The sequence below is a fragment of the Ptiloglossa arizonensis genome, chromosome 7, assembly GCF_051014685.1.
Source record: "Ptiloglossa arizonensis isolate GNS036 chromosome 7, iyPtiAriz1_principal, whole genome shotgun sequence".
NCBI lineage: Eukaryota > Metazoa > Arthropoda > Insecta > Hymenoptera > Colletidae > Ptiloglossa > Ptiloglossa arizonensis.
In genome coordinates this window covers 22,527,866-22,542,876 of record NC_135054.1, presented here as the reverse complement: position 1 = coordinate 22,542,876, position 15,011 = coordinate 22,527,866, and the positions used below count along the sequence as shown (strand labels likewise).

Here is a 15,011-nt window from a genome sequence, read left to right as displayed (position 1 = left end):
AGCGGTTCATTCGACGCGGAAAGTATTCGAAATTACTCGCGGACGCCTATTCTTCGTCCTGGATGAGACTTTCGCCAGACTCGAGGGTGGCTGACGGAAGGATGCAACCGTGTCAAACGACGATGTTACGCTCGAGGCACCGAGACAAAAGTCAACGATGAACGTTTCCTCGACGATCGATCGAAAACCATGGGGATGCCTCTGGCCCGAAATCCCGCGGCAGGATTCCCATCGACCGCTACTTTGCGCGAAAAAATCTCCATTAATCGCTGATTGGAACTTCCTGTTCGAGATCGGTGAAAATCGGGCCCGGTGCACGTGTAAAATTCGATAAACGCTCGTTAACCGTGCTTTGACGTTAATATCGAACGAACGAACGCGTCGTTGCGCCTCTTTAATTTCGGCGCGACCGGGGAATGCACGCGTGCAATTTAGTAGGACAAATTAAATGGTTGCCTCTTGCCTGTCCGGTAACTGATTCTATTTTGAATGCCTGACTTCTTCCCGTTGATTACCGGTCGGCTCGGTGCTACGATATGCAGCTCGCTCGAAATTTTCCAGGTTAAAAAAGTTCACCGATCGTTTTCCAAATTTCGAGCCTTTATAAACGGCTATTGTAATACGACGGGGACAGACAATTGTTTCTTAACTATCGCACGAATTTCATTTCGTATCTGGAAAAGAAATGATTTCTTCTTCGTTTATACGCTCGTAAATTAATAAATTCTCCTATCGAATAATGCGCGAGCGAATCTGCGGGGATGTTGAATATCGTAAAAAAGTATCGTATGCGTGTCTCGGCACATTTTCTCGGGTGAATTTTACACGGATTACTTTTATCCAGTTCTCTATTCGGTGTATTATATAGCGAAGGGTTAATATAAATATTAGTCCAAGAAGTGGTAAAAAATTGTTACGTACGAGATTGCACACGCGAACAAACGAGTAGGGCTCGGGTGGTTTGACCGCCACTCGTTAATTCTACTTAGACCGGTGTTTGCGACCATTAACGTCGCCGCGGCATTGTACCTATATCATCTTGACAAGTTAGAGTAGATTAAGATCGAGAGAAAACAGACAAATCATCTGTACTTATAAAAAGCATCGCGAGCGGGACTTGGGCGGTCTGACCACCGCTCGCCGATTCCACTTCGTCCGGTCTTTACAGCATTAATGCCCTCGGAAGGCCTCGTATAAAAGAATTTCCATTTACATTTCCACGAAGAATCTTTCGGTCGTGGCGCGGTGTTTTCCTTCGCAAATTGTCCACAGAGCGACTGGATAAATCAACGAAGCGACGAAAATACTTAATCGAGGGTAAGTCGAAAAGTTAATTCGGCGAGAGTCGGGGACTATTCTCGATTTTGTCGAGGCGAGCAACTCGCTAGCTACGAGAGCGCCCCGAGTCTCTTTGTATCGTGGAACATTGCTTTTCTTTCCCGTTGTTCCGGCATTATTTTTATTCGAGAAGTTTGCGTTTACCACGGTGTACACTCCCGTTCGCACTAAGTCGTTCGGAAATTCCAGAGCGAGGGGTCTCGTGCTCGGGTGCTGTCGGCAGCGAAAAGGTAAAGAGAGGATCAAGGGAACTTCATAAAGCGGAAGCTGGAGGGCTGCTCGTACTTCCTCGAACCGTTCGATGGCGGGTCGGGGGCGTACTTTACGAGCGGGAGACGCGTTCGAACAGCGCCACGGTGCTTCGTGCTCGTTGCGCGAGATTTTTTTATTTTTCTTTACGAGGCGCGTGAAGAAAGTAAAAAAAAAAAAAAATAGCAACGAAATTAGGATGGGTAGTTCGCGGAATTACGGGCGCAATAGAGACGATGAACGCGTGTAAATTTCACGACGACGTCGTTCCGCGCCGCTACGGAGACAATAAAGCGTTTTCATTTCGTAATAAACAAATGTTCGTTTCGTTGTTCGTCGATAGAAAGAGTCCGAAGAATCGTTAAATAAATGCAATACCGGTGCAACGACGGGAAGCACGGCGCTATAGCTCGGAATGGGATTCGACTTTCGGTATGAAGAACACGCGATAAGAAACGCGCAATAAACTCTCTCGCGAATTATCCCGCGATTCATTTAAATTGGGGACACTGTTCGCCATTGAATGAGTTTCGCGACCAAGTCGCGGCCACGACGATTTTTATTCCTCCCTTTGTTCGTCGAAACAACGAGCGAAGAATGGACCGCTGTTATCGCGGACCAGGGCCCTTAACGAAGACTCCAACCCGCTGTGAGATATAAATTACGAATCCCTTTTGTACCGGTTGCCCTTCCTCGGCCCTTGGAAACAAGGTTACTCGGGGTATCGAGCTGATTCGTATTCACGTCGCCTGGTTTACTTGCAACCCGGGAGCGATGTTCCTACGTTGCAACGCGGTTCGTGGAAGAACGTCGTGCAAGATTTCTGACCGCGTGCATTATTTTCTTTATCGCGGGTGAGATTGAACGTCTTAAACCCGGGGACCCGAGGTGTCTCGGGCAAACAGCCGGTATTTTCTTTCCCTGGCTTCGAAAGCATGCAGAGTTTGCTCCGGCAACACGCTGTAACTGGATTTCAAAATAAGAGGCGACGTCGTCACGACGCTGTCGCGTCACTTATCCCAGCGTGAAATATTCTCGATGGGCGTGACGTTTATCAACACACTGTATATTTATCGGCTACGGTGCACCGTCCCGTAATTATTCGAGAGTCAAAGAGTGACGCGCGTATGTACAGGAAAAGATGATAGATTATGTAAGCTTTGCACCGAAAATTGAGAGTTATTTGCAATTTTCTATTTTCACGAAAGAGTGACTGAATCTAAATGTAAATTTGTAGACGCGTACCTTGCGAAATACAGCTCAAAGAGATAGTTGTCGGTCCATCTTAACAATTTCTCGGCGATTGCTGTCATTCGAAGCACAAAGAGGAAAAGAATCCGATCACTTCGATGAGAATTTTGTTTTCTCTAAGTCGGTAAAAAATATTCAAGATTGTTTCCATACGGTGTTGAAACTTGTTGGAAAATTACACCCGTTGATAAGTAATTAATCGTTTCGAAGTAAAGCTCTTAAGATCTTTAGAAAATTGCAAAAAGGAGATCGATCCTTTAACCCAAAGTAAGCAGATTGCCCTCTCGGTAAGAGAAATCGATAAAAATGTTTCGAATAAATGTGGTTTCAATTAAGAGACTTACTTTATAATCATCGTCAGATTTCACAGACTCGCGGTTGATCGAAATCGGAACAAGAATCGACCATTGTATCGACGGTGATACCGGTAACCCAGAAGAAATTAGTTTCTCTGATATTCAATTTTAATAGCTCGTAAGAACGCAACGAGGGGCATTCGTTCTCCTTGGTTTTCTCTTGCTTTCCATCTCATTGACTTCCTGCCGGGCTCGGGGGAACTCCGTTAAAGATTCATCGATAACTCCGCTTCCCGGGATAACTTTTCGAAGAAAATTCCGCGCACGATGGGGCAATAAAACAAAGGAGTGAAGCACAATGGTAACTAATTTCAACGACCGTCAAATACGAATGAATTGTATTAATTGCCAATAACAGTTGCCCATTAATCTCGCCGATCGTTTATTAAAATATCGGAATATTGTTACAGGATTGCGACTAAAGGCGCAAAAATTATCTTCTCGGAGTCACCGACACGATTTTCTATTTTTTTTTAAATAAAATTGTCGATCGTATCGCTTCGAGTTCACTGTAATAACAACCGTTTTAACTGGATCTTTGCGTAACATCAACGCCGTCTAAGTCGGTAGGAGTAATTAATTCCATTACCACTGTTTGGAGAGCAATGTCTTTACGATTCCACCGACGCGGAATTATCATTAAACGATATTAAACGTTCATTATCTCGTGCCGCACAGATCGCGAGTATTTCATCCGTGTTTCGCAATTTGCTCAAATTATGCTACACCGAGTATTATTTATCCTTTTAAATTTTTAGACGAGAAGCTTGGTCATTCTCGGTGTTTTTGGAACGATGATGGTTGCAAGAATTAAAAAACTAACGTAATTTTGGAAACATTTTCTACTGGTAAACTGTTATTATTGCTATTAATATTATCGTGGAGAGGAACAGAACGTTCAAAATGAAAAGCAATTCAAATATTGTATAGGACATAATATGATAATAAATTGGCGAATAAAAAGGAATTAGGATAATGCGCGCGTTGAGTTACAACATATATCGATACAATCGCGGAAATCATTTGTAAATACGTTCGTTCGATTCATACAGAATTAAATGTACAGTAGATTTAATTAATTGTACAATAATACAATTTCTCTTTGAGAAAATATTTCGCGAATACCCTGTGGCGTTTCTAGTCCCATCGCATAATCGTAAAATGTTCCGTGCTATCGGTCGATGAAACGGAACGATGTTCACAAAATAATCGAAAATGAATAATAAAAACGCCCCTCTCGATTGAGCGCCAGGCATCGAAAATCAAATTTTCCAATTTAATGGTAACATTTTATTATCGTACTTTTACGTATCTGCGCAGGAAATTGCTCTCGTCGTTATCAGCCGTTTCGATGCTCGCAGTCATAATCTGCGATACGAATATTTTTATCTTTTAGACAGAATTTGATTTAAATCTCGGATCAATGTGGAACACCCACCAAGTTATATATTTCACAGGAGATTAATCGAGGAAAGGTTACCGGTGAATTCGTTCACTTCGAGCAGAGAAAATAAAATTATAATATCCCAATATATATGATTTGCGACCATTATTAATCGGTGTTATTACTTTTAAAATAATAGAGGAGATACGTTCTCACTTTGGCAAATAGAGTGGACACGTAGATCTATACGAGTCAAGGAATATTTGTAAGAGTGTCTGGGCAATTCAATAATTGTATAACTCGTGGAACCAAGAGGAGAGCACACGGAATACCTTTTGTAGACATTGAAAGAAGATTACGGTAGAATAGACCTTTGCGCGGAAGTGGCTCATCACTTGCGCTACTAAAACCAAATATCGCTTCCAGTTTTAACATAGATTTTTCGATCTACCTCTACCGAGCATTTTATGATCACTTGTAACGAGCCACTGTAACCTCAGGGTTACAAAATTTTGTTTGTCTTTGTAAAATGGCGCCGATGAGTCTGCCAGGTTTACGATGCAAGCCAAAAAACGGCAGTTTGTTTCTTCGTGAAACAGCTGCAACTTTTCTGTCCACGGGACAATAGTTCAATAATATTTGACCGAGTGCGAAGTGTCATAAAGCCGGTCGACGAAACCAGTACTTGGACTCGTTGCTACTGGCCGCTTTTCTGCCGTAAAACAAAACGTCGCGGCAACAATCGTCGCGACAGCCAAAAGTTACGTCGTGACGATCGAGTATCGATTGTCGCCGACTTCGTCGTGCAGCGAGTTCCAACACAAGAGTCTCGTTTTCAGATGTCGAGCCAAATCCTGACTACAATCGACCGACTCGACCTCGAACGTTCCAATTGAAGCCCAATGGTTCGTTAAAAATTCGTTGTGTAATTTTTATAGTTGGCAGCTCGAAAGACGACTTTTCAATCAAGGGAAATGTAGTATCATAATAGGTACTATTATAATTTTTGCTTAATCGTGGGCCTTCGAAGGTCGATTAAAATGTCTGACCCAGTACGATACGTGATCCCTTTCGAGAGTCCTCTTCGCTCAGTTGAGTTGAGTTGAGTTAGTACAAACATAAGATATTTTATCTCGTCGCGGTGGAATACCACACGAGCAACCAACAATGTCAAAAAATATTTCTACAACTGTTGTTTGTTACAGAGGGGTGTGAAAAAATTATTTATATCCTGTTCCCGTTTGTATCGAAGAATTTAAAAAAAAATATGTTTTTCATACTTTCAGCATTGTATGAAGTATTCCACAATATCCTCGAATAGAAAAATTAATCGCCATTCGTTAATCTCTTGACAAGAGTGGCTCTTTGAAAGCATTAGTCGATACATCGCGTACAAATACCCTACTGTATCCGATCAAAGAGCGTGGAACACGGATATCGAACAGTTTCGGTCAGATATCGAACGTATAAATGTCAACGGAACACATGTGTTCGATTCCGTGAGCTCCGAGCGACTCCTTTGTCGCGTATTTTATATCGTAACGGTACGATGGACATGGCGACACAATGCGTCTTCCAGGAACGAAATTAGTACACCGCCGGTGACAACGCGAATGTACACGTCTGTGGAGCATATTGTCGGTGCAAGGCATTGTGCCTGAACGCAATTAAGTGCATCTCGTTCAGCCGTTTGCTCGAGAATCGATTTGCCACATTTAGCTCAGCGTGTCGTTAATGAGCGCGATTTCCATCGGGTTCGGGCCTTTCTTCGACTTTACCCGATCGATTAGACTACAAATGACGCGACACTTGCGTTTCACGAAACGCCATTCGGACGTACACAGGGTCCGGATACTCGGAGAGAAGAACTTCGCGAGAGAAACGCCTGGGGGAAATATTTCGCCGCGAGAGAAATACGATCGCGGTTTAAAATGCAATCGTGGAGGAAGTATCGCGAGATTTAAGGGTACACGAGCCGTATCCGGATACGTTTTCGACGTGAAACGTGTAGACCGAGGTATTTCAATTAAAATTCCGCGGTCAACGCTTTCTGCAACTTTTCTACGAGTTTCTCCACGGGGAAAAAACACGGAGTCGATAACAACTGCCCGAATCGAGGAGAAGAATTTACAACCTTACGTTTCGTATTTTGCGAGGGTTGGCGATCGTGGATCTCGAGCCAGAAGGGTTCGACAAATCCGCAAAAGCGTACGATCGATTCGTGCGCGAGGCCATCGCGGTTGTTTCTGGTGAGCCTGGCTACGTAACCACGGGGGAGATCCATACGTCCGTGACGACCGATTGTCAATCAGTAAACGTCAAGTTCCGTTAAAAACATCGGTCACCGTGGAGTCGCGGGCGTTCACCAGGTACCGTGCCATCGGTTTTCGATTTGGGCTACGAATCCACGACGATCGAATCTCTTCGCGCGAAGCTAAGCGAGAAGTAATTTGGGACGGACATTATCCGTACGACGCGTAACAAATTGAATCCGGCCGGATCGGCATTCTGTTGTCACGGAATAATAATAATAATAGGAACGTCTTCGTTACACCGAGGGAAATGTACAAAGAAATTCGATAAGAGGACATAAAAGAGGAGTCGATGAAAACGACACTTTTTATGTCTTATTTTTTTTTAGAGATATCGAGGCGAGTTTTTTAAAACGACGTCATATTTTTGGAGGTCGTTTTCACGGAATAATAATAATAAAAATCGAATCCGATTCCAACATCCGTTGTTAATATGAAAGAGAGAAACGTTTTTCCTGTAACATGGGATAGAAAAGTATATATTATTTCTTTCTCGTAAAATCTATCACGATATAGACAACGAGAAAATAATGTTCAGCCTTTGACAATTAAACTAACCACTGAATCGACCGAGTCTAAAATGATTCATTCAAGGATCACGAGGGTTAAAGTTGGGTAAAAATAAAGACTTCGCGATCAAAAAAGTAATGCAAAGTATTACCTTCCGATCGAGTAAAAGATTCTAACAAGATAAATACTCGTAAAAAGGATCCAGAGGACAGGAAGAAAGAGAAGGGACTTGGCTCGCGTTCTACACCAGTTGATGGTACGAAGTTCAAAGTCGATGCGCATCGTCTTCCATGCCCAGGAAGGTGGCGAGGATTGTTACGCCCTGGCGAAGGTGCACGAGTCGCGACGAAATTAATTTTCCTCGCGAATGCTCGGCCCATTTCCAGCAACTGCTCGTTAACGCGGGACACGCTCGAAAGGCGGTGGGAACATTCGATAGATTTTTTATTAATCGGTGCAACTGGAACAAAATAAACAACGTTGCATAACAAGAACAATGGGGACGTAACAAGGTATCTTTGGCAATCGGTACGTTAACAACGTGGTCTCTAACGATGATGTCCCCCGTGGTGGTCGTTTCCATCGCTGTTGTCTACGTGAGCGAAAAATCCGTTCTTTCCAGCGTGATACTTCACGGTTCGGACATTGCCACCTGGTTCTTTCACGGTGTACTCACCGACGACTTCTTTGCCTGTAAATTATCAAACGTTTATGTAACTTCCCGCCTCTGGCGCAATCCACGCAAATTCTCGATAATCTCGCTCTCTCGCGGAGCACGCGCCGTGTCCTTTGGTAAATCTCGAGGCTCGTGCAAGAGACGAACAATTTCGAGATTCGTTTCCTCCCCAAACGGAACGAAATTAACGGAAAAATTACTCCCGGTGTGTACTTTATCGTAAAAACAACGTCGATCGAGTCTCTTTGCCCGAGCAAATTGCAACTTATCTACAGTGGTTAACGAGAAGACCTCGTCAACGATTTAACAGAGACCAATTTGTAATACGATCCTGGAATGAATATTTCATTCTGGAAATTCCGAATACCTCGCGGCCTGGGCGTATAATTTTAATCCCTACCCGCCAATCCCCCCGGAGCGAAATGAAATAAAATCAGTATTTTAACGAGACGTCGTTCACCCGACGAGCAATTTACGTGCTCGTCGTTGATCGAATAGATCGACTAATCGCGACGAAGAATCTACGGAACGATCGTCGCACTTCGTTTCGCGGATCCGTCTCTACAACCGTAGAGACACGAGTCGTAACCCGCGAAGACAATGTTCTTCGCGGCGAACGCGCGAGTAAATAGCGCGCGTCTTCGTTAGCGGTTTAACAAGCGAGAGGGTAGAAACGGGGCTCGTCGTCGCCAGTGACACGGTATCGCGAATTATTTCCAAAGGAAATTTCCCGACTATAATTAACAAAATCGCCTGATGTTCGTCGCTCGCGTCTCGACGAACGTATCGTAACGATACCGGCGCTCTGCTTCGAGCATTAACCTCTCGCCTCGCGACTTAAGTCGTTTCAAACACCCGACAGATCCATTGAAAACATGGAAACAATTTGTCGTGCAAATACTCCGCTAGGAACAAGGAGAAAAATACTGACTCGTAACGAAAATCAAATGTTATTAATCGTAGCAGAACTACTCGTAGTTGTCGCAAGTGGGTACGAATAATAACAGGGAATTGTTAAAAGAGCACTGAACAACCGCACGCTGGTCAATCGATTGTTTTATCGAGCGTGATTATTTCTTTAACGTGCAAAAAAAGCTAACGGGGCTTTCTATCGTAAACTTCGCGTTGATTTTCCCGTGTAAAGAATTTTTGTAAATACAACCTACGATTCTAAACGGAGCACGAGCTCACCAGCAATACGATTTGTACCGTGTTTGTCACGTTCCGCTCCGAAATCCACAGGAGGAGCGTATACCGCGTTCCTTGTGTTTGGCCCGAAATCCGTGTCACGAATCTCAGTCGATATAAGGCGAGGGGTTAATGACCAACGATTTTGATTTTCCCTCGTTTCAACGAATCCTCCAGCGGGGTTGCAATCAACCGCGGCTGAATCAACGCGTTCCAGCGACAATTGAGATCCGCGCCAACGTAATTACTTCCCCCGCATAATGTTACGATCTTGTTAGGTCTATTAGAGAACCGGGTCCTGATTCAACGACCGACTCGCGAACGATGAGAACGTTCAAAGAGACGTTACCGAGCGACGAACAGTGAAGAAACCGCCTATCCCGTTAAGTCGTGAACGTCTGTTTCGAGTAGCGATCGTTTTTCAGAATCTTCCTACCATGGAGTGCTCAAAGTTGAGAATCTTGACGAACGTTTACCGTATATTGCACTTCTGGAGTTCAAATTAGACTGACAAAAGTTACAGAGTGTAAAGTACGAGATAACAGATCGAACAGTGTTGAAGACGGTTTGAGAATGTTTTCTGACCGATGAATCGAAGTCAGGATCATCCGGCTTCGTTTTAAGCTTCTTTCTGTAAAATAGACCCACATAGTGACATTATAGAGTTAAAGAAGACTCGACACTATCGACCGTGAGTCTCGAAACGGACACGTTGGGTTTTCGCGAGATGGGAAAATAAATCCATTAACCTGTCGAGGAGACGAATCTTTCTCGAAGCGATTTACGTCTCGAAAGCGTTCGCAGCGATCGTTAATTAACCATTTCAGGGAGATAGAACGCCAAGAGGATGGCCTAGAATTTCACGATTCCGGACAACGTAATTCGAGATTCCGGCCACGGTGATGCAGCACCATCCGTGTACAAAGATCACGTGGCCAGGCTTATTCCAGAAATACGTTGGTACGTCTAGTCGGGTGTAGGTTTGTCGGTTAGTTCTCGCGAGGTTGCATCACGATTCCACGAACGTACGTAGTCTGGTCGTTCTCGTTCTTCACGGTGGAGACACGGCGGACCCTTCGAGAGAGAGCGAGTAGATTAATTTCTTTTCGGATTATGACCGACTTACCGTCCCTGTGCTCCTTCTGGCCGTGATAGTCACCGGTGTGATGATCCTCCACGCCGTACGAGAAGTCGTAGTGCGGATGGGCCACGTAGTCGTGATGATGATGGCCGTGCTTGTCTTTCCAAACGACCTCCTGCCCGTCGCCTATCACCGGCCCGTGGAAATGTTGGAAAGAGTGCGCGTGTCCACCACCCTCGACTCCAGCCTCCGAGAGAACCAACACCGTCAAAACCATTGCGATCAACTGCAAGGAATATTGAATTTCGATTTAGTCGGTCTTAGTCCGGCTCCCCGCGATCGTTTCTCGAGTTTTCGAACGTCTTTGGTAGAAAGGAGAACAAAATAACGACCTAAATTTAAAATCACGAAAGTCGTGAGTTAAGAGACCGGAAACAAAGATTCCGATGTAGCGGAGGATGATTAGAAACTCGATAAAGTAGGAAAATAAAGCAACGCAATGTTTTATCGAAGAATCGAAAGAATAGAAAGAAAAAATATTATAGTTAACGCTCGGATAACTGCAGACGATTTTATTTAATTCTGTAGTAATTATCGAGTAGTTCTTTCAAGGTTTCGTCGCCGTGCGAATCAATACCAGAGAGCCATCCTCGAACGATTTATCGAAATATCACGGGGACGTGTTCTCGCGTAAAATTTGTTAGAATTCCGAGCGAATTCGCTTGTTCGACCGGGAAAATGAACTTTGCTAAAGCGTTACCGCGTCGCGAATGTGTTTCGTTCGAGAGTCCAGCGTAATCGAATCACGAGTTAGCCACGATGACCGAAGCGTTCGGAGCAGCTTGTCCCGAGCGATCCTCTCGTAATGTAATTATTTACACGCGGAATCAGTTCCTTATCGTTTAATGCACGGTGTCTCGCGAGATATCGACAAAGCGGGGTCGTTCCCTCGCGACCGTATTGAAAACGAAGCGGGCTTTATTCTCGAGGGATTCGGTTTTCGAAATTTGTAACTTGGAACGGAATGGTAAATCTCTCGAAAGCTAATTTTTCGTAATCTCGCCGGAGGAGGAATTCCCGGCGAATTTGGGGCGAGCTCGAAGGGAAATTTTTCCGACGAATTTTCCACGTGGAAGCTGCAACGCGAACGAAAAGATCGAACCGCGTTAACTCGATGGACGTTCCGATGGATCGGAAGAGAAAGACTGCGATGTCTGGTAATTAAATGGCGCGAAAGGATCGATCGATCGGGCAAAACACTGTAACACGGCCGGGAGAAAAATGAGGGATGGTCAATCGCGTGATGTACACTCACTTTAAAAGCCATATCACTGGTCGCAGCCGCGCTCTCGTTTCGAGATGAAAACAAACCGATCGATCGGGTCGATACGGGTCTCGCGATCGTCCCAAAACTGAACGTCCGGCGACGATGGTACCGTTCCTTTTATAGGTCCACTTTAAAAGTTTCCCTCTGCTTAATTCTTCTTTGGATCCGTGCCCGGAACTTCCCGTCGGCGCAGACGTTGCAAAACACAATTATTCAAGCGGCCCCGGCGCCCGCAAAAAGCGTCGCGCGTTGCTCGCTCGAGCGCGCATTAGCCAATCCCGGCCCCTAATGGAGCCGGTTGAGAAAGACGATGGGGAGACGGATAGAGGGGGGAAAAAAAAGAGAACGAGGGTAGAAAAAATACAGGAACGTAGAAAACGTAGCGACGTTTCTTCCTCGAGGAGGTGACACACGCGTATCGATCGTGACTCCTCGTACCCGCTCGTCACGCGCGATAGATCCCGTAGATTGTGTTACGAGTTTCGAGACTTTCTTTCGCCGCGAGGACCGCCGCTCCACGCTCCATTTCCCCCGCAATCCTCGCGGTGACTGTTTAGAAACCCGATTATCCGTAACTCGACGTTGCGGCGAAGCTTCTTCGCTTCCGCGACGCGACGCGCCTCGCTATAAATGCAAAACCCAGACGCTACGCGCGTGTTTTTCCTCTCGAGACTCGCGACGATGGAAACGGGCCGACGAGAAACCGAATCGACCGCTGTCGTTACGTTTCGCGCGCGTAACCGGTTTCCGGTGCTACGAATACGCTCGGGCCGAGGCGAATCGGGACTTCTTCCGGAACGTTGACTGGTCAGCTTTCTGTTACACATTCCCAGTCGTCGAAGATTCCTTCCGCGGGACAATTTTCAAGATTACAATATTTTCTTTTATGGTATAAAATGATTAGAGTTGACTTTAAAAACTTACGCAAAATATGGACGTCGTCTGCTCAAATGTCCCCCGGAATCGTATCGCTAGGATAAACAAACTTTTAATTCGTCCAATAGGGAAAAAATTCCTACCACGCGTTTTTCGGGGGTATCGAGACGAGAATTTGGTCACACTCGCGTCGATACGTCCCAGACGGGCGAAAATCAACGACGCGATCGTTTCCAGCACCGATGTTGGACCGTGAGTGCGAGACTTTACGAGAAATTCATAGAAACGAGCAAAAAAGCACTCGTCCTCGAAGAAGATTCTACGCCAGGGAGTTCGATCCAGGAGCGTTAACGTTCGCGTAGGAGTAGCCGGTGCCGCGAAGCGGGTCGCTGGATTTTTGATTCCTCCGAGTGGTCCTCGCTTTATTAACAAAAACTACGGGATTCCATTTGGCCCTGTCGCGAAGGGAAACGGTTCCCGCGGCCGTTGAAACGGGACGCGGAGACGAGAAGAGGACGAATTCTGGCACACGATGTGCTGGAGCGGCGGAAGTGCTCGAAGAGGCGCTCGGCTTTTGAGTTATGACACTTTTTGAGTCGAGGAGTCGCATTGTGAATGGCGCATCCGGGTCCAGCGTAATATCCACAGCTCGATCTCCCAGGGCCGGGGGATGACGATAAATCTGCCTTAAATAAGATTTGCCGGCGACACTCCAGCGAAATAAAAGGAACGGAAACGGCTCGAGTGGCCGAGCCGGTTTACCTTGCTTCCATTTCACTCCGTTGACGATGTCCTCGGGGTTGATTGGCAATTCTCGGGCCAAGGGGTCGACGGAGCGGCCGTGGTCGACAAAAGGCCTTTCGAAGCGTCTCGATTTATTTTTCTCGCGCGATTAACGAGTTACAGTGGTTCGTAGAGGTCGACAAACAAGCCTTTGCGATTCTTTCCAAGGGAAAAGTGCCCGTCGTGTATAAATTATACGGAGAGCGTAAAAAAACGATGCTTTCGATCGCGAAGAAAGTAGCCGGGCGCGACGCAAAGATCGTGTTCTTCGCGCAATTAGAAAATATCCGAAACGGTGGAAAATAACTTTAAGAGTCACTCGAGGAAAGAGTATCTTCCGTATCGACAATTCTCTCAAACGCTGAACGTCCGGTTGGAGTATTTTTCCATTTTACCAAACTGGCGAAACATTTTTCAATTCGTCCGTTTAAATATTCTCGTTGCTTTGGTTCTCCAGTCTGTTCGAAAAAATGCGGTGAACGCTCAACTCTCTCGGCGAGCGACTCAATGTGTATCTTCGTACGTTGATGCAGGCTCTCGAGCGAAAAGTTAATTCCGGAGTGGAAACCGCCTTGTCGCAAAATTTGTTTGAAAAGGATCCGAGTTTTCCAAACGTTGGTCGCCGTTCGAGATTTCGTACGTGTTTGAACTATTTCAATTAAACGAAGTCCATCTGAAAGCTTAATTTACTCCTCGGGCGTTCGCCCTCCGATGGTCCTCGAGCGGTTCGACTTCGACGAGAGAGTCAATATTAATTAATATTCGGATTCGATCGACTCCGTTCGAATAATTGCGCGCGGTCGAAAAGTCCTGGACGCGGAAACACGATGAACCCGGACTAAGCCTAATCACTCTCCCGGGACCCGAGTCTTTTGTCCTCGAACACGCTGCGCGGGCGTGCACATCGCGGTGCGCGATTCACCGCCCGTGAAATACACGCGTCGCGGAGGAGGAGAAAGCACGAGACGAGAGATGGGAAACCGAAATGGAAGCTTAGCCGCCGAGCACACCGAGCGAGAGAGCTCTGGTTCCCGTGTATGCCAATGATTCCCAGGTAATATCGCGATACGAGCGCAGATAGAGGGGAAGAAGACTGAAACTCCCCGGGTAAATCCCGAGATTAACGTCGTGCTCTTGTCCAGATAACACGGCGCTGTACTCCCTAAGGCTGTTCGAAGCGCACGGTGCATTTCCAGCGGTTGAAAAACATCGAGCAATATCTCGAGAATCGACGACTACCCGAAAATCGGAGCGAAAAGGCTGTCTTAGACTCACCGTTGATCGTCTCGTGTCAAATCCGGACAAACGTATTTCGATCGGCTCGAACGTGACGTCTCTCCTCTCGCGTAATAATCGACACACCTCGCGCGTCAAATTCACATCAAGTTCTCTATTAATGCACCTTGAAACTTAACGCAACGTATGGACTAGGAGAACAGTGTTCTCGTATCGAGCATAGATTCGCGCCGAGCGTTCACCGGCGTTTAACTAACACGATCGACCGATTATAGTCACATGGTCGTATATCGATGGAAAATTGATCGTGGTCGTTGTACACGAAGTGTGAAATTTTTTTGGTTCAATTCCGCTAAAATGTATCGGGCGTCGAAAGTCCGATACGCTAAATGTCCTCGATCCGAGAGGTTCGGCTAGGCTTCGACCACTTATCCACGGACTTAG

At 45.8% G+C, this 15,011-nt stretch overlaps 1 protein-coding gene across 1 annotated transcript; it reads right to left on the bottom strand.

The window, feature by feature from the left end:
- Positions 1-7,424: 7,424 nt before the first annotated feature.
- On the bottom strand, positions 7,425-11,738 carry LOC143149699 (uncharacterized). Its single transcript, XM_076317268.1, has 5 exons — positions 11,661-11,738; positions 10,391-10,631; positions 7,954-8,091; positions 7,552-7,860; positions 7,425-7,465 (listed from the first exon to the last, which is right to left on the bottom strand). Exons 1-5 carry the CDS (start codon positions 11,670-11,672, stop codon positions 7,425-7,427), a joined length of 741 nt encoding a protein of 246 aa, XP_076173383.1. The 5' UTR covers positions 11,673-11,738.
- Positions 11,739-15,011: the final 3,273 nt, after the last annotated feature.

Excerpts from the sequence above, each read along its gene's own strand:
- LOC143149699 (XM_076317268.1), bottom strand. Across the intron at positions 7,861-7,953 it reads CCACCACGGGGGACATCATC|TTGCACCGATTAATAAAAAA; the intron begins GTTAGAGACCAC and ends ATTTTGTTCCAG. Across the intron at positions 7,466-7,551 it reads ATCTTTTACTCGATCGGAAG|ACTCGGTCGATTCAGTGGTT; the intron begins GTAATACTTTGC and ends GAATCATTTTAG.